Source organism: Tarenaya hassleriana, unplaced genomic scaffold, assembly GCF_000463585.1.
Source record: "Tarenaya hassleriana unplaced genomic scaffold, ASM46358v1 Cleome43, whole genome shotgun sequence".
Taxonomy (NCBI): domain Eukaryota; kingdom Viridiplantae; phylum Streptophyta; class Magnoliopsida; order Brassicales; family Cleomaceae; genus Tarenaya; species Tarenaya hassleriana.
In genome coordinates this window covers 950655-968047 of record NW_010967059.1, presented here as the reverse complement: position 1 = coordinate 968047, position 17393 = coordinate 950655, and the positions used below count along the sequence as shown (strand labels likewise).

Genomic DNA, 17393 nt, shown 5'->3' with positions numbered 1-17393 from the left:
TGTTCGTACGCCGATTGAGGAACATTTCAAAGATCAACGCGAGGGAGAATTACTCGAGAATGCAGAACAATATCGTCGTGTTATAGGTAAGCTTATATATCTTACTATAACTCGCCTTGACTTAAGTTTTGCTGTGCATCAGGTCAGTCAATGGATGCATGCTCCAACCACTACACACTGGCAAATGGTGGGTCGGATACTCAAATATCTAAAAGGAACACCGAACAAAGGACTTTGGATGAGATACAACAAACACATCAACATTGTTGCTTGCTGTGATGCTGATTGGGCGGGAGACCGAATGGATCGGAAGTCTACCACTGGCTATTGTACATTCATTGGAGGAAACCTCGTCACGTGGAAGAGCAAGAAGCAAAACGTAGTTTCAAGATCAAGCGCAGAGGCAGAGTACCGAGCGATGACCAATACTACAAGTGAACTAGTGTGGCTGAAACAATTGTTGGAAGATCTTGGAATTAAGATGATGAAGCCAATCCCACTTCATTGTGATAATCAAGATGCGCTACATATTGCGGCTAACTCAGTTTTTCATGAACAAACCAAACACATCGAGGTGGATTGTCATTTTATCCGAGAGAAGATCACGCAAGGCCTAATTTCAACGATGTACACACGTAGTACAGATCAACTCGCAGATATTCTCACAAAGGCCACCAGCTCATTCACGCTCAAAAAAACACTCTCCAAGATTGGTCTTACCGACTTTCGCCGACCAATCTCGAGGGGGAATGTTGGCAAACCTGAGACCATTGAAGAACAAGCATCACGTGAGAACTACACATAAGGATATCACGTATCATGGACACTAGACGTTGAGAACCAGATTCTAACTCCAAGTATCAAGCACATGAAATCCTCTCTGAAGACTCCAGTATACAGCAACTTTCCATATCTACTCTAGAAAATATCTCATTGCATATATTCTGTATGTAATTATGCCAATTATCATTACTCTGTTTTCTTTATTCATGTAATAACTTGTATATATGATTTAAACAGATATAGAAAATTATATGACCGTGAATAAGAAACATCTGAGTATTCTTTGTTCTTCTCTTCGTGTTTCAAAAACTCTGAATCTCTTTCATTTCTTTAAAAAACAAAACAAATCAGTTTTTATTTAGAAATGGATATTCACCTAAATTTTTTCGATCTTAAAATTCACCGATTTTAGAGTAAAATGCGTAATGAATTTTTGAATTATAAAAAAAAATAAAGTTTTGATAGATGAAATGATGAAATACGGTAAGGTTTATATATATATATATATATATATATATATATATATTATGCGAATGGTGACAAATAAGCAAGTGGACAAAAAAACAACAAGGCGAAGACAACAATCTAAATCCAACATAAATTTGGAGTACTATAAAAGATACGTTAATGGACCCACTTTGATTTGTTCTCCCTACCTCTTGAAAACGATAACTTCTTTCTCATCTCCACTTTTAACAATATCTCCATTATATTATATTTAAATATTTCATGATTATACATACATCGATAATCAGATATTTGGGTTTTAAACACATTTTCCATTTTTTTCACGTATTATAAGTTACAAAGATGTTGACTATATACGTGATTAAAGTGTATATTTAAGATATTACACAGAAATTCCATTGTAATATTGTTAGTACGGAACCAGAATATATAGAGGTGAGAGATTGATTATCTGAATTTGAATATTTTAGATTGAACATATTTAATTCGATTTTGTATTTGTGGGATTTAGATTCGTTGATATATTAAAAAATATATATATTCCGAGATCTATCAACGTCAGAATTTCAATGTTTATTTTCATTATGAAACAAAATTTTCTATTTTCAATGAAAATATTGGATACATTTGAATACAAAACTATGATCCAACCGAATTGAGATATAAAACCACTTCAATTCAAATTTATTTTGCCAATAATTCCAATTAACTATATACCCTGGATTTAAAAATTGGTGTTAAAGCATGTAAAAAATAGTTGACATACAGAAACATAAAAAATAGACATTAAATCTATATTGAGTGATATAAGTGTTGTGATCGAAATGTATAAATTTTTTTTCTTGTGAAAACAAGAGATACATGTAGATATTATCATATTATAAAACAAGTATTTACCGATCGACACTTGTTTTATATGTTTCTTGTTTATATTTTTTTCATTAGGTAAAAATATTGTTTTGTTTTTTAGGAAAGTGAAAAAAACAGTTAAAAGAAAAAAAAAAGTTTTTTTTTTCATGCGCATCGATATCGCCGACACATTGATGTCTTCAGCTGTATCCTTCAATCTCTGTAAGAAAAAACCATAAGTATCCGAGGATTCTACCATAATCTTATTTTCCGATTAAAAAAAATGATCAACTTATTTTCGAATCCATTTTTTTTGTTTATTCAATTGTGAATTATATTATTATTGTACATGAAAGTTTTTTTTTCTGTAGAATTGGCAATTCTTGTGAAGAAAACGAGGAAAAAAAAGTAAAATAATTATAGAAATTATTTAATATTGCTTATTACTTTAGCTGTGAATGGATAATTCACTTGTTTGGGAAATTATTAATTCAAAAGATATTATTTTTCACGACAGATTCAGTATTCCCGAAAAGGTAAATATAAATCATATAAATTGTTTTAGAATTTATGAGTTCGAATTCTCTATTACATAAATGACAGTAGGGATAAAAAATATCAGATATTGAATTGTATATAGATGTGAAAATGTCGGGATTGTTAATATTTTGTTTTCATACTAAATTTTGCTATACATTTTAATATTCTATTCACGTATTTTAATTACTACATTAGTTTTTAACTAATGGTCCAAATAGATGTTGTTTTAACGTAAAATTAATTTTTTTATTACACTGTCATTTATATTAGAATTGATTGGTAATCAATTGGGCTGAGTCCAGATAGTTCAAGTATAAAAAGTTATTATTCAAAAATTTAATAATTTAATTTAACAAGTCTAACACTATAAATTTATTTCTTATTTTCTAACTTTTTTTCTATAATTCAAATATTAGACTTAGTAAACTTAATTCTCTAAACTAACCTTTATAAATAATCTCAACTTTCTTAGTTCAGATTATTATATTATTATCATTTTTTACGTTATATGGGTGATTTAAGTGGTCAATTATTTTAAAAAATTAATATTTAAATCCCATATATAAAAATTCAGATTTAAAAGAATCAGAAAATTTTGGACAGTCAAGCAACGACGACAATTATTATGGAGTCTTAAGAATAATAAAAAGGGAAAAATAATATAAGGAAAGATACTGCAGAGACACAGTGGACAACCACTAACGCCAAAACAATATTACACACACTCTCTCTCTCTTCCCCGAGGAATGTCACAGCCGCTCACCACCAGACCTGCCGCCGCCGCCGCCGCCGGAATTTCCTTACTCCCTCCGAGACAGACGCCGTCTCTGTCGTCTCCGCCGCCGCTCTGCACCTTTCTCTTTGTCATCATCCTCTTTGTCGCCGCCTTCTACACTCTCCATCACCCCGGCACCACTCCTATCGCCACCCGAAATCCCAAAAATGCTCTCCGTCTCCGTCGCCTGTTCCTATCTTCCGCCTCCAACTTGACCGTCGCCTCCTACCTCCGCTCCTTGACGCTTCACCCCCACCTCGCTGGGACAAAACCCTCCTCCGACACTCTCCGTTACGTGCAAACCCACTTCCAGAGCCTGGGTCTCGAAACCCATGTCGCCAAGTACGAGGCTCTCCTCTCTTACCCTGTGCGTGCCTCGCTGTCGGCGCGTTTTAGCAATGGGACGATGGTGGAGATGGACTTGTACGAGCCGGGTTTGTCCGATTCCGGCGTTGTACGGCCTTACCACGCGTACTCGCCATCAGGATCGGCGCAGGGTAACGTGGTTTTCGTGAATCACGGCGATGAGAAGGACTATCGTGCACTTGAGGAGATCGGAGTGAACGTTACTGGATGTGTGGTTTTAGCTCGGAAAGGTGGTTCTCTGGGCAGGGGAAGTATCGTGAAGGTCGCGGAGATGAAAGGCGCGGTGGCTGTGCTACTGTACGCCGAGAACGACGGCGGAGGATTCGGCGGCGTCGAAAGAGGCACCGTCATGAGAGGAATCGGCGACCCGGTGAGTCCGGGTTTCGCCGGCGTCGGAGGAGGAGAGAGATTGGGGTTGGAAGACAACCGGGTCGTGAAGAGATTCCCGAAGATTCCATCGCTGCCGTTGTCTCTGCGAAAGGCGGAGGCCATATTGGCCTCACTCGGCGGCGCTGCGGCTCCGGAGGAGTGGCGAAACTCGGGTAGGGTCGGGTCCCGTCAAAGGATCGGACCCGGAGCGACGGCGGTAAATATGACATACGAGGTTGGTGTCGTGTCGCTGTTGAACTTGAATTCGAAATTACATAAACTTTATTCTGTTTTCGTTTTGACTTTTGTGCGAATAATTCATCTCCATGTCCCTCTCTGGTTGTCTTTTGTTTGAATTTGGTAAAATCCTTGGAAAATTGTCCTGAAATTGTCGATCACAGCTTAATATTTCGATTTTTTTAGGGTACTATGGCATGAACCCATATTGCAATTTGCAAAGTCAAAATTCGAGATTGACCTGTGTCATCACCATGGGCGTGTTCTTGAATCTTGTATAGTTGACTGGTTTTTTGGCCATCCGTCTGATTTAGGGGGAGATGAAGATGGTGAAGATTCATAATGTGTTTGCTACAATAAGAGGGCGGGAAGAACCAGACAGGTTTGTGCTTCTTGGAAACCATAGAGACGCCTGGACATACGGAGCCATTGATCCAAACAGCGGGACAGCAGCTCTACTCGACATTTCCCGTCGATATTCTCTGTTGCTTAAAACAGGTTGGAGACCTCGAAGATCGATTCTCCTCTGCAGTTGGGATGCTGAAGAATTTGGAATGGTAGGGTAGCGTATTTACCATATGTGTATACGTATAAATATACGATCACGAACTTTGGTAAACATGTCTTTTTGTTGCATGTATGTATGTTCTTCGTTTATTCAGATTGGATCTACCGAATGGGTCGAAGAAAACCTCCTGAACTTGCGTGCAAATGCCGTGGCCTATCTTAACGTAGATTGCGCGGTCCAAGGCTCCGGGTTTTTTGCTGGCTCGACTCCTCAGTTAGACAGTGTTCTTGTAGACGTCTTGAAGCAGGTAAATAATATAACCAACGAGCGGAAAAATTCATCTGTCTTTCCAAAAAAAATGTGAACATTTCGAAATTCGTTCTCGTGGTTCTTGATTTGTGTGTTTCAGGTTCAGGACCCTGATTCGGAAGGCATGACAATGTACGAGTCTTGGATGGCCAGAAACAATGTTGTGAGTCAAGAGTTCACTACCTACATCGTTTTGACGAGAACTATACGTATTTTATGGTTATATGTTTTGATGGATCGCAGATTCAAAGGCTCGGAAGAGTGGATTCTGATTTCGCGCCCTTTCTGCATCATGCAGGGATCCCATCGATCGACATGTACTATGGAGAAGGTACGTCGAATCATGTGATTTTTCGGATTCTGTCCCCAAAATCCATTGTGGAAATATTTTTTTTCTCTTTCTCTTAATGCAAGCAGGGTATTGATGTGATATTGTTTCGGTTTTCTCAGACTTTCCCGTCTATCACACGGCCTTCGACTCCTACGATTGGATGGTTCACCATGTGGATCCATTGTTCCATCGTCATGTCGCCAGTTAGTTTTCTTCCCCACTCGTCGACCTACTTTTGGATAGCTTTCTTTTGCTATGGGCTGCTTTTGTGACACATTTGTTTCGATTCTCTGTCTCAGTGGCCGGAATTTGGGGACTTTTAGGGCTTATCATAGCCGACGAGCCGCTCATACCGTTCGATTACATATCCTACGCAGATCAATTAAAGGTTTGCTTCTTCTCGCTCTTTTGTATCAGTGAAAAAATGAGACGAAATCGAGATTTTTCATTCGTGGCTTGGTGCAGTCGCATAGGGATGCTTTGAGCAAACTGTTAGATAGGATAAACTCCGTCAATCCATTAACCGACTCGATACGAGAATTTTGCACCGTCGCTAAACAAGTCAAGGACGAAGCAGAGGTTTGATAAATTTTGCTAAAAATTAAGTTTAAACCACTCGTTTTCGCATCCTTATACGCTCATCGATGCGCAGAAAATGAAGGGACGATCATATAGCGAGGCTGAAGTTGCGTCATCGGCGATAAGACAATTGAACGATAAGTTGATGCTTGCGGAAAGAGGTTTCTTGGATGAAGACGGTATCACGGGAAACGAGTGGTTCAAGCATCTTGTGTACGGACCATCATCTGACCCTGAGAGCAAGCTGGGTTTCTTCCCGGGAATAGCGGACGCCATCGCCATGGCTTCGAGACAACGAGACCGAGACACGGAGACAGAGGCGATACAGCACGAGATATGGAGAGTGGCGAGAGCTATTCAGAGATCAGCAAAAGCTCTCAAAGGAGGCTTCACTTGACAACGTTCTCCTGCTTTGATCATTCAACTTAGATGAAAAGAATAGACATTTGCCATAAACTGAAAACCTCAGCCGTTGTTTGTTTCTATACGTATTACTACCCTTAGATGTATCTATGTCTAGTAAAGGCAATGAATCTCATTCCTCTTCACTTGAGTTTTTAGCGAAACCCGATTCGCTTCTTTATAATGAAATATCGTTGATCTGACCCGCTGAAAATGCTCGGAACACGAAAGTTTTCGGGCATTGAACGAGCAGGAAAATGGTGTTAGGGTTTCATCAGTGGCGACGATGAGAAAAAGCTCAAAACTGAAGAGACTAAAAGCAGAGACAAGACCTTAGAAGACATGAACTTGCTGGTGAAACATACTTCTGCACAACTAAGCAGAAGATATGGAGAAGGTTCACTGCTTGTTTTCGAAATGTTTCGAAGAATCTAATTGCTAAACCCGAAGAATCTATACACATCGGAAAATTACTTGCCTAACTCTCAAAAGGGACGAATCCACGACGAAAAACAAAACTCAGAAAGGATGAGAACGAGAGAGTTGGAAACTATGGAACTTTCACTTGTGTATTATATCCATGAGACAAATTGATAGATTCAAACATCATTGATAAAACCGGCGAAAGAAGCCTCATATGTGTGTATTATTACATATAGTTAGCTAATTAACCATAGACAAATTATGAACTATAGAGAGATCTTAAGTTATTAACCTCAAGAATCTGTAGAAATCTTTGGCATAGTTGCTTCTCCGAGTCGTGCACGTATGACTTCAGCTTCCGACATCTTATTGATACTGCAGAAATAACACAAAATCCTGATTCACAATCTGAAGAATCTAGAATATCTTCAAAAACAAAGAAGCTAAACTTATCGGCTTTAGAGAAACTCACACCTGTGAAACAAAGAAGCTAAAATTATCGGCTTTGGAGAAACTCACACCCATGAAGCATGCGCAATCATATTGTGGGTAGATTTAAGGCATAGAAGAGAGACTACTCACCGAACAAGCAAATCCCCGGAAGATGCTTTGGTTTCGGAGATCCATTCGGGGACAAGTTCAAGCATCACACTTAATTGTTCCTCTACCTCTTCTGAGGACACACACATAAGAAAATCATAAGCATGTGAAAAGAGGAGAGAAAAAGACTATCAAATGCCTCCATAAATAGCATAGGTTTTTACTTTTATCTGTTGTATTGATTTGGCCCGCAATAATCTTGTATAAAAGCTCCTCTTTCGTTATGGTTGTACGCCTCGTCGACTGAAACAAGAAGTGAATGAGATTAAAGAGCTTCGGTAGTCCAGCGATAATCCGCCTTCTCCGCTTCGCTAATGAGATTGCTGGATCTCGTTCCTTGGCTGCCGCCTTCTCTCTCTCTTTTATCTGACATAAGACCAGACATGGTGAGAATTTTTACTTTACTAAACTGTTAAAAGAATATATCTTTTCGGAAATATGCAAGGTATGAAACATCAATCTTCTTGTGAAAGCAGTTTCAAGAGAAAATTTTAGCTTTGCAAAATGTCATTTGGTTTGGATCTCTACCTTGTAAAATCATGCAACTTCTCTTTCTCACTAAAACAAATTCTTTTAAGAAAAGCTCTAAAAACTTTCATCCGAAGCCAAAGACAAAATTCACCGGCTATCAAGTTGCTTTTTCGGAAAAGTTACCTCTAAAAGAGCCCAAAAACGAAGTTCTTTCCATAATTTTATGCTTGGATGACTTAGATAGATGCATCAAAGAATTAATAGGGGAAGACATGAACACATAAATTACCGACTGGAGAAGACTCTCGGGAAGTAAGCCTACAAGGTCATCATCCTCATCATTGTCATTAGATGCATCAGACATTACGTTTAATGCTTCATTGATTTTCTCATCGACCTCTTCTTCCGCCTCTTCATCAGTCTCTTTGTCACAGGATTTCCTTTCATTAACACCAAATTTCTCACCATTGGTATCTTCATCATCAGCTTTTCCATCCTCCTCAAATCTCAGTGATCTAGTACGAGATGGACGCCTAACCAGCTTTTTTGGTGACCCGATTGAGTCATCATCCGGACTCAACATTATACATCTTTTGGATGGCTGAAGAGCCGGTGTAGCACTCATGAGACGGGCTGGGGTGGAAGCATGTTGAACCGGTGTTGAGGCCATGTCTTTGGAGGAAACAGATGAATCTTTGGTTGGAGTAGCAAGTATGGTTGATTCAGTGCAGGTTGGTGCTGCCAAAAACTCAGCTGCATTGGTAGAAGTTGCTGCTACAACAGACAAGCCATGATGATCTTGCTCAACTGAGTTCTCGGGAATGTTCAAACTTTGAACTCTCGATGTTTTCGAAGGATTGAATGGTTCGGGGAGCATTTCTTCTGGAATTTCACCCTTTGTACAGGAAAACAGAAGAATGAGAATCCCGAAAATCACAAAGCAGAAGCCACAGACAAAACATCAGAAGTGACTACTCTAAATATGTAAGAAAGAATTTGTGCCGTCAAGAGATGCACCTTAGGATGAGCTCTGAAAAAGTCTGAAAGCCGTTTCCGGAACATATTTCTAAGTGCCATGTTCTTGCTTTCATGCTTTGATTCATCATACGGGATTGCATCGGTGTTTAGTGTAATATGAAGATCAGGATTCGTACAACAAGTACCCTCATCATACTTCAGAACCCTCTTTATCTGAATAGCTTCAGGAAAAATATGCTTCATTTGAGCCAAATGGGCATACAAGATTCTCCTGAAACAATCAAAACGAAGACAAAGCCAATTCACTCGTAGGTTCAAGAACTCAACTTCAGAGATTTAACCGACATAACACAACATTGCTTGAGATCACTCCAAGTACACTTACTCAAATACTATATTACCAAGAAAGTACCAACTGAAAATAGATCATTTTCGAACCCATTACCGATTAGTTAGGCACTCGATTTTGGGTGAAATGTTGGTGAAGGTCGTCAAACATCCCCTCAATTTCAGCAACCGAATCGAGGTGTCCAATCCGTTGAAAAAATCACCCAAAATCTCAAACCTGAAATAACAATACGTCAAAAACAAGAAAATCAACACTGAAACTAAACCCAAACCAGAATCAGAGAACAACACCCGAAACATCAATCTCACCTTTCGGGCAATTTCACGGAACCCTCAGACTTACGAGGCGAAGACAAGATCTGCCTCTTGGCGGATTTGATCTGCCCGGTCCGATCTTTATATAACCGTAGCCCAGTATCCGCCGGCCGTCGGACATATCGTAGAGAAACGGAGACGTCGCTGTTCCGAGACCGGCCGAGAAGACTCGCCGGCTTGTCTGGGGTTTTAGTAGACAACACCAAATCCAAATTCGACGACTTAGGTTCCTTTACCGGCTTCTCCGACCCTAACTCCGGCGTCTCCGATACAAATTCCGACGAACTCATGGTAGAGAGACGCTGTAGAGATGAGGAAGAGAATCGGAGAGAGATTTAGAAAGGGAGAGAGAGAGGGAGAGCGCACGGCAACGGCTAGAAAAAAAAAGTTGGGAACAGCGGAGACTATAAAATAAGAGATTTTTAATTAACTGAATAATTAATAATAATATAAGGGCATTGTTGGGCCGGGAAACCTACGTGGAGATGGAGCCCATATTGCCACGTCGGATCGGGTCAAGTGTTAAACGTTGGTTGCCGCCAGTTTTCCCATTTGGTAACTAACAGCTCGAAGAGTTCACTCCTCTCATTGTTTATAGTAAACTGATACAAGTATATCTATAAATGTATGCAAAAACATTATGATGTGAGAAACAAATCATGCTAATATGGATTCCATAATTAATGAGACTAAAAAATTTCCACATACAAAGTAAAAGATCATATATAAAGTTATCATAAAATCTTGAATAAATATATAAATTCCTTTTTTATATATAAATATACTAATTCCTTAAAATTTTGGTACAGATATAGAAATATACTATCTAAAAATACATAAGAAAGTATTTTTATTTGAAGATTTGATATATTTTAGGCTTTTAATATCTCCATAGAAATATGGGAGTATTTGAAGAAAATATTTTTATTCTCATCTATGATTTCAACTGATAAGTATTGATCAAATCTTTTTTTAAATCCAAGTTTGAATCTCTACTTGGATAAAAATATTCATATGGACTTTTCCGATATCGTGGAAGATATAGTTGAGTCAAAGGCTGAATTTCTATATTAAAAAAAAGATAAGTCTTTCGAAAAGATGTCTCGTGAAAGCGACTATAACTACAACAACAACTGTAAAATTGCATTTGCAATTTTCAATTTTCGCATAGATAATATCTAGGTGACAAGGTTGATGGGTTTTTTTCTTCCTCCTTATCTTTATGTTCTATATCTCTCTCTCTCTTATGTACTCATTGTTTGAATTTCTTTCTAAAATTTGTAGAGTGTAACTCTGCAAAAATTCAAACCCAAATCTCAAAAAATCTTCAAAAATTAATGATTCAGAGGAATTTTTTTGCAAAAGCCGAAACTTCATATGAAATTTTGATATTTACCACTCTTACTCATTTGGAAACAATTTTTTTTGTACGAATGTGATTTACAATCATTCTTGACGTCAAAACCGCACTTCTTCTATCTATCACGAAGATCGACATAATTGGACAAGAGAAGTCGAACTTCTGTGTAAAATCGTGGAAACAAAAGGATTCACTCCAAAGGGCGGAAAAGGCATTGAAATGGATTCAAAGGAAGGTACAGCAGAGCAGCAACAATTCCATAATAATCACAATATAAGCATATAGACGATTTCATTCGGAATCAGAAAAAATAACAACACAGTAGCCTTCCTTCACCTTGATATATGTCGCCACATTGGGCTTCTCATCGTACCAAAGCATTATTGCAGCAACACAGCACGTTACACAATCACTACCAATACGGAGAATACAAAGAAGTTGAAGGGGATGATGATCATCAGTTTGCTCGTTCGCGGAGAGCTTCGAGGTCAACCTCTGAAGGGTCGGTGGCTTGAATCTCGTAGTGGATGCCTTCCAATTCTCTTCTGAATCTGTCTTTGGACGTTGCGTAAAGCATCTTTGCTCGGATTCTCGAAGTCGAAGGCGACCTTTAAGACAAGAACATGATTAGTAGTTCACAAGAGCTCGGAACACTGTTAAATGCAGACCAAACCCTAACCATGGCGTGGTCCAGTAGTAAACAAAAAGTCCTTTTTTTTTTGTAGAATTAGCAGGAACAGATTCCATATCTTCAATGAACATCAAGCTAACATTTCAAGAAAGCAATAGAGAATCACGCCAGTTTCTTGTTACACCCAGTTTCTTGGATGACAAGGATAGATTATAGGTTGCAATCAAGCGGGTAATATATCAAATTATCTTGCGTTTTTTTTTGTAATTTGGGATACAAAACCAAAAGATTTAATGGTTTTATGCATTTTCACAACAATTCAAGGGCTCAAAATCAGGTAATACACAGATCAACTCAGGCATTGGCATAAACCAGACAGAATCATAGAACGAACCAGGCGATGAAGAAGATCTTGCTCTTCTGGCAGTTCTCAGATGTAACGAAATCGAAGTCGTAAACAGCGTATCTGCAATCGTTCTCGGGCAGAGACCCGACGAAATCATCGAAGCTCTCGGAAGCTGCACCGGTCTTCTCCACCATCACCTCTTTCTTGTTCTCGTCGATCTTGAAGACTATGTAACGATGACCCTTTTTCCTCTGCAGCTCCATGTACGTGCTCTTGCTTTGATCCGAAACTCCCATTCCAGATGCCGCATTTGGCTGCAAAAAAACAAATCTTTCACACTTGGGCATGAATTATTCCTGGTAATCCCCTGAAATCTTGAATCTTTCTACTTGGAAACGCTCTCTCAGAGAGAGAGAGAGAGAGAGAGAGATCTTACCCGGCTGAAACCTCTGAAGGACATTGCCTTAAGCGACAGAGAACAGAGAATGTAAACAGAGATGAGAAGGAGATGAGATCAAGAGAACTCACGAATAAATATACACATAATAAATGAATAATTATTAATGAGAATTTACAAAAAATAAATAAATAAAAAGGAAAAATAGAAATGGGACGGTGCGTTGGATCGACGCATTGGCTGCTTTCTCGTTGCCCCTCAAACGGCGACGTCTGACCGACCCTTGTCTATTCTTTCATGATTTGATTTATTTTATTTTTCTGTGTGCTTGATTAAAATATGATCAATTTTTTTTCCATATGCGTAATTTTATTATATGATTTTAACGGTATGCAATGTTAATAAATAAAAATCTGGGGATTTTGAGATTGTATCCCACTTATCTATTGTTTTTAATTAAAGTTTTATGTAGATATATTTAGTTTGATGTGTTTTGGTTAGTTGAATTTTTATATACAAATTGTATAGATAATATAAATAATATTTAGCATTAGACGCTAGTTAAATGTATTCGGTTGGGGGAAGTCTGTCTTAGGTTCGATTCTTCCTCATGTCAAATTTCTCCTGAACCGATCAACTTTTTGTTAGAGTAACTATGAATACAGCGGGAAAGAACAATAAAACAGTGAAATCGAAATAAAGATGAAACAACCCGGATATAATCTTCTAGGTGCGTAGAACGCTTTCCTAAAACGTTATTCCCTCCCCTACCGAGTAAAGGAGAAACCCGAGAATACATTTAGAGATACAAAGAAGATCAGCAACGGTCGATTTGCTCCTCAAACGTTGCCCAAAACAGAAAAACCTGAGAAAGAAGATGAACAGTAAAAGATGGAGAAGAAGTAGCAAGTTTCTTCACCAAAAAGGCTCACAAATCTCTCAAAACCAAATTAGATTTCGTATATCAACATTCTCTGATGTTCTTGGCTTTAAAAAACACCAGAGACATGATCAAAAGTTGTATCCATTTAGTAGTTTTCATGCGAAAGGCCGCATTTGTTCATATTACAGTAGGGGTGGGCAAAGGTACCCGAATTTCGGGTACCTGCAGGTACCTGTCTTCACATATACCCGAAAATCAAATACCCTATAGATTATAAAACCAAAACAGGTATTTGAGATAAAATACTTGCGAAGACGGGTTCGGGTACGAGTATTTTTCTTTCTTAAACGGGTACCCTCGGGTACCTGTGTACTATTCAAAATTACTATTTTAGCCTTATATTTATATTAAATTACATTTATACCATTAGGTTAAAGTAACGTTAATAAATATTTATAGTTTTAACTTTACCAATTTTTCTACTGTAAATCTCCAGCTTCTCTCGAAAGTTTCCTCCATAGAATCTCTTGAGCTCCTCCTCTCCAGCTCCTCCTCTCCACTCCCTTTTGCTTGGAGTTTTCATCTTCTACTGGTTCAATCTCCATTTTAAACAATGGTTTTACTCTTTGTGATTTCATTTCTTTCATTGATTAGGGATTTGAGATTAGGGTTTTGATTTGAAGTTTTTTTAGTTGGATTTTTTCTATCGCACAATTTCTTCTATGATTGGTGGTGTCTTTTAGTTAGGGTTTTAAATTGAAACAAACCATGCTTTTTGGGTATCAAAGATGTCTATGTTTTCTTCTTCCTCTTCTTATTCTTGTTACGCGTTCTTTTTCTTGGTCTACTTTATGGTCTACGTCATATATGTTTATTATTTTATATTTCAATTCACAAAAAAAAATCTGAATTGTTTTGTCTTTTTCTTCTTGTTACGTATTCTTCGAATCTTCTTCTTAGTCTTATTCATAGTTATTTGTTTTTTTATATTTCAATTTACAAAAAATCTGAACTATTTTGTTTTTATTTGTCTCTTAGATATTCAAGATGGATGGGAACACAGAAGAAGAGTTAGCATTGAAGAATGATCCACCAAACAAAGATGCACGGACAGATATGGATGTTTCTCAAGGAAAAAAGGTACCCAAAACTAAATCTGAAGCTTCGAATCATTTTAAAAGAGCAACAGACTTGAAAAGGGCTATATGTAACTACTGTGGATCATCAATTGGTTGTCTTACCTCCGTTGGAACCTCCACCAGTTCCATGTTAAAACATTTAAAAACATGTAAGAAAGACCCCGTGAGGATGATGGTGATGATCAGGATGCTAGTAAGAAACTAAAGCAAACAACTTTGCATCATCAGATAAAATCTGATTCCACAAGAGGTGTTCCATCATTTACAGTATTTGATCAAGATGAATCGCGAAAAGCTTTGGTGAAAATGATGATATTAGATGAGCTGCCATTTCGATTTGTTGAAAGAGAGGGGTTTATATATTTTATGAGAATTGTGCAACCTCGTTTTCTTATTCCATCACGGAGGACAATAACTAGAGACTGCATGGGTTTGTTTCTGGAGGAAAAGTATAAGTTGTTTCAGTTTTTTAAGAAACACAAAGGGAGTGTTTCTTTTACAACGGATACTTGGACATCCGTTCAGAATATAAGCTACATGTGTTTGACTGTCCACTTTATTGATGGTGATTGGAAGTTGCATAAAAAGATTATCAGCTTTTGTCCGATACATAATCATGCGGGTGAGACAATTGGAAAGTTGTTGGAAAGATGTTTGCTTCTTTGGGGAATCAATAGAGTTTTCACTGTCACAGTTGATAATGCTACATCGAATGATGTTGGAATACGATACTTGAAAAGAAAGTTTAAATCGTGGGGAACAAGTATTTTGGATGGCGAATTTTTACATGAGATGTGGTGCTCACATTTTAGGATTGGTTGTCAAAGATGGGTTGAAGGATATGCATGAATCAATTTCCCGAATTCGTGCGGCTATTCGTTATGTACGGTCTTCGACAAGCAGAGCTCAAAAGTTTAAGGAATGTTTGAAGCATAAAAAGTTGTGTACGAAAGCTGGACTTTGTTTAGATGTAGAAACTAGATGGAATTCTACTTACTTGATGTTAACTGCAGCTTTGAAACTTAAAAAAGGGTTTGATATGTTGGAATCAGAAGATGAAAGATATGTTGAAGACCTTACAAAACTTGGATCAGGTCCACCAAGTGCTGATGATTGGTCATATGCACAATCTTTGGTTCCAATCTTGGAGTGTTTTTATGAGTCAACTTTGAAAGTATCTGGATCACGATATGTTACCGGAAATGAGTACATGAAAGAGATATTTGGTGCAGGGTGGAAGATAAAAGAAATGATGAGTAGTGATGATCCAAGTTTGAAGTCTATGGCCGAGAGAATGAAGAAAAAGTTTGATAAATATTGGCATTCGGATAATGTTAACATGGCTATTTATGTGGCACGTGTTCTTGATCCCCGATATAAATTGTCTTATGTGAATTGGATGATTCGTGAAAGTTATGATGATCCCGTTAAAGCTGAGGAAGTGGTTGTGAAGTTAAAGGATGCTTTGGAGAAGTTATTCAAGTATTATGAATCTTTTCAATCTAACAATGTAGAATCAAGTTGTCTAACAGAATCAAGTGTTGCTACGGTTGGGAATACTAAGTCGAAGACGGTGATCAACAATGAATATATGGATTCAAGGTTTGAAGCATTTAAAAAAAGTGAAGGAGAGATAGTACTAAAAAATGAGTTGAAATGTTATTTGTCAGATAAACGTGAGAAAGGATCAGACCAAAACTTTGATATTCTATATTGGTGGAAAGTAACCGGGGCCAAATATTCTATTCTTTCTCAAATGGCAAAAGATGTTTTAGCTATACCGGTATCGACCGTTGCATCCGAATCCGCTTTTAGTACGGGTGGTCGAGTTATAGATCCATTTCGTAGTTCGTTAACTCCGCAACTTGTCGAAGCTCTCATTTGTACTCAAGATTGGATCCGACAAGATTATGGACCGGTAACACTTGAAGAATCATTGGAAGAAATCGAAAATTTGGAAGAAGGTATGATTTATACATTCTAGTATATTTATCAATATTTTACTTTTACATGTTTGAACTAACAAATAAATTTTATTTCGTAGAAATTTCACATTCATCTTCGATGGCTAATGGAGTTTTAGCTTGGGCTGAAAAAGGATATTCTTCCGAATGAAAGGTTTAACTATATATTTTATATATTTTGCGTTTCTGTTTTGTTTTTATGTTTTGCAAACATTGGTTTCTAATTTTTTTTTGTTTCTCAACATTTCAAGGATCCAACATTTTTTTTGTCTCACGCATTGCAAGGCTCGATCCTTTTTTTGTATCACAAACGTGGTATTTCATTTGATGATGTTCTAACTTTGTTTTATTGATTCAGAGGCATTTCATCTAATACCTTTTTCTTTTCACAGGCATTGCAAGACTCCAAACTTTTTGTGGAGCATTTCATCTGAGTAGGTGGAATGATAATGATGTTTAATATTTTTTTTGTGAAAGAAGTTAGTCTCCAGGATTTAATTATGTTCCTTCTAATTATTTAGTTGTATTTTGCAATGCTTGTATTCTTTTTGAATGTGTAAAAACATACAGGTTTTGGATAAACATTTTACGAGATGTTCAATACTTGTTCAGTATCTCGGGTACTTGCGGGTACTTGTGAGTACTTTATCTATATAAATTACAGGTACCTGTTTTATATAAAACCAAAACCAGGTAGCAAAATCTATTACATGAACCATACGGGTACGAGTACGGGTACCCTCAAAAACTCGGGTACCCTACCCGTGCCCAGCCCTATATTACAGACATTTAACACGGCCGTGTCGAATCTGACACGGTCCGTGTCAATTGTCTGTGCAAAATTAACACTATCTCAGAGATTTGACACGGTCCGTGTTGCACCTTAACACGGTCCGTGTCAAATGTCTGAGAAAAACAACATTTTCTAAGAGAATTAACACGGCCCGTGTTGAACCTAACACGACCGTGTTTGTAATTAACACGTCCGTGTTACACTGCCCGTGCAGAATTAATACGCCCGT

General features: G+C 37.7%; 3 protein-coding genes across 3 annotated transcripts; 1 reads left to right on the top strand and 2 right to left on the bottom strand.

Annotated features, from left to right (window-relative positions):
- The first annotated feature begins 3321 nt into the window (after positions 1-3321).
- LOC104825265 (probable glutamate carboxypeptidase 2) lies at positions 3322-6662 on the top strand. Its single transcript, XM_010557567.2, has 9 exons — positions 3322-4385; positions 4702-4944; positions 5050-5202; positions 5305-5367; positions 5448-5535; positions 5655-5738; positions 5835-5923; positions 6001-6114; positions 6188-6662. The coding sequence occupies exons 1-9, from the start codon at positions 3387-3389 to the stop codon at positions 6509-6511; spliced, it is 2157 nt and encodes a 718-aa protein (XP_010555869.1). The 5' UTR covers positions 3322-3386; the 3' UTR covers positions 6512-6662.
- Positions 6663-7059: 397 nt separating this feature from the next.
- Positions 7060-10012, bottom strand: LOC104825264 (CDT1-like protein b). The gene is made up of 7 exons (XM_010557566.1): positions 9646-10012; positions 9434-9553; positions 9028-9259; positions 8300-8905; positions 7704-7905; positions 7522-7612; positions 7060-7314 (listed from the first exon to the last, which is right to left on the bottom strand). The coding sequence occupies exons 1-7, from the start codon at positions 9939-9941 to the stop codon at positions 7233-7235; spliced, it is 1629 nt and encodes a 542-aa protein (XP_010555868.1). The 5' UTR covers positions 9942-10012; the 3' UTR covers positions 7060-7232.
- Positions 10013-11200: 1188 nt separating this feature from the next.
- On the bottom strand, positions 11201-12535 carry LOC104825263 (actin-depolymerizing factor 6-like). Its single transcript, XM_010557565.1, has 3 exons — positions 12425-12535; positions 12037-12302; positions 11201-11619 (listed from the first exon to the last, which is right to left on the bottom strand). Exons 1-3 carry the CDS (start codon positions 12446-12448, stop codon positions 11469-11471), a joined length of 441 nt encoding a protein of 146 aa, XP_010555867.1. The 5' UTR covers positions 12449-12535; the 3' UTR covers positions 11201-11468.
- Between the last annotated feature and the right edge of the window lie 4858 nt (positions 12536-17393).

What these genes read in the sequence shown, in the direction of transcription:
- LOC104825264 (XM_010557566.1), bottom strand. Translation starts at nt 9,941, where the DNA reads ATGAGTTCGTCGGAATTTGTATCGGAGACGCCGGAGTTAGGGTCGGAG. An exon ending in TCCGTGAAATTGCCCGAAAG is followed by an intron (nt 9,554 to 9,645) that starts GTGAGATTGATG and finishes TTGTTATTTCAG; the next exon opens with GTTTGAGATTTTGGGTGATT. An exon ending in ATCGAGTGCCTAACTAATCG is followed by an intron (nt 9,260 to 9,433) that starts GTAATGGGTTCG and finishes TGATTGTTTCAG; the next exon opens with GAGAATCTTGTATGCCCATT.
- LOC104825265 (XM_010557567.2), top strand. Translation starts at nt 3,387, where the DNA reads ATGTCACAGCCGCTCACCACCAGACCTGCCGCCGCCGCCGCCGCCGGA. An exon ending in GGATGGCCAGAAACAATGTT is followed by an intron (nt 5,368 to 5,447) that starts GTGAGTCAAGAG and finishes GATGGATCGCAG; the next exon opens with ATTCAAAGGCTCGGAAGAGT. An exon ending in CGACATGTACTATGGAGAAG is followed by an intron (nt 5,536 to 5,654) that starts GTACGTCGAATC and finishes CGGTTTTCTCAG; the next exon opens with ACTTTCCCGTCTATCACACG.
- LOC104825263 (XM_010557565.1), bottom strand. Translation starts at nt 12,448, where the DNA reads ATGTCCTTCAGAGGTTTCAGCCGG. An exon ending in CCTTCAGAGGTTTCAGCCGG is followed by an intron (nt 12,303 to 12,424) that starts GTAAGATCTCTC and finishes GTTTTTTTGCAG; the next exon opens with CCAAATGCGGCATCTGGAAT. An exon ending in AAGATCTTCTTCATCGCCTG is followed by an intron (nt 11,620 to 12,036) that starts GTTCGTTCTATG and finishes CTTGTCTTAAAG; the next exon opens with GTCGCCTTCGACTTCGAGAA.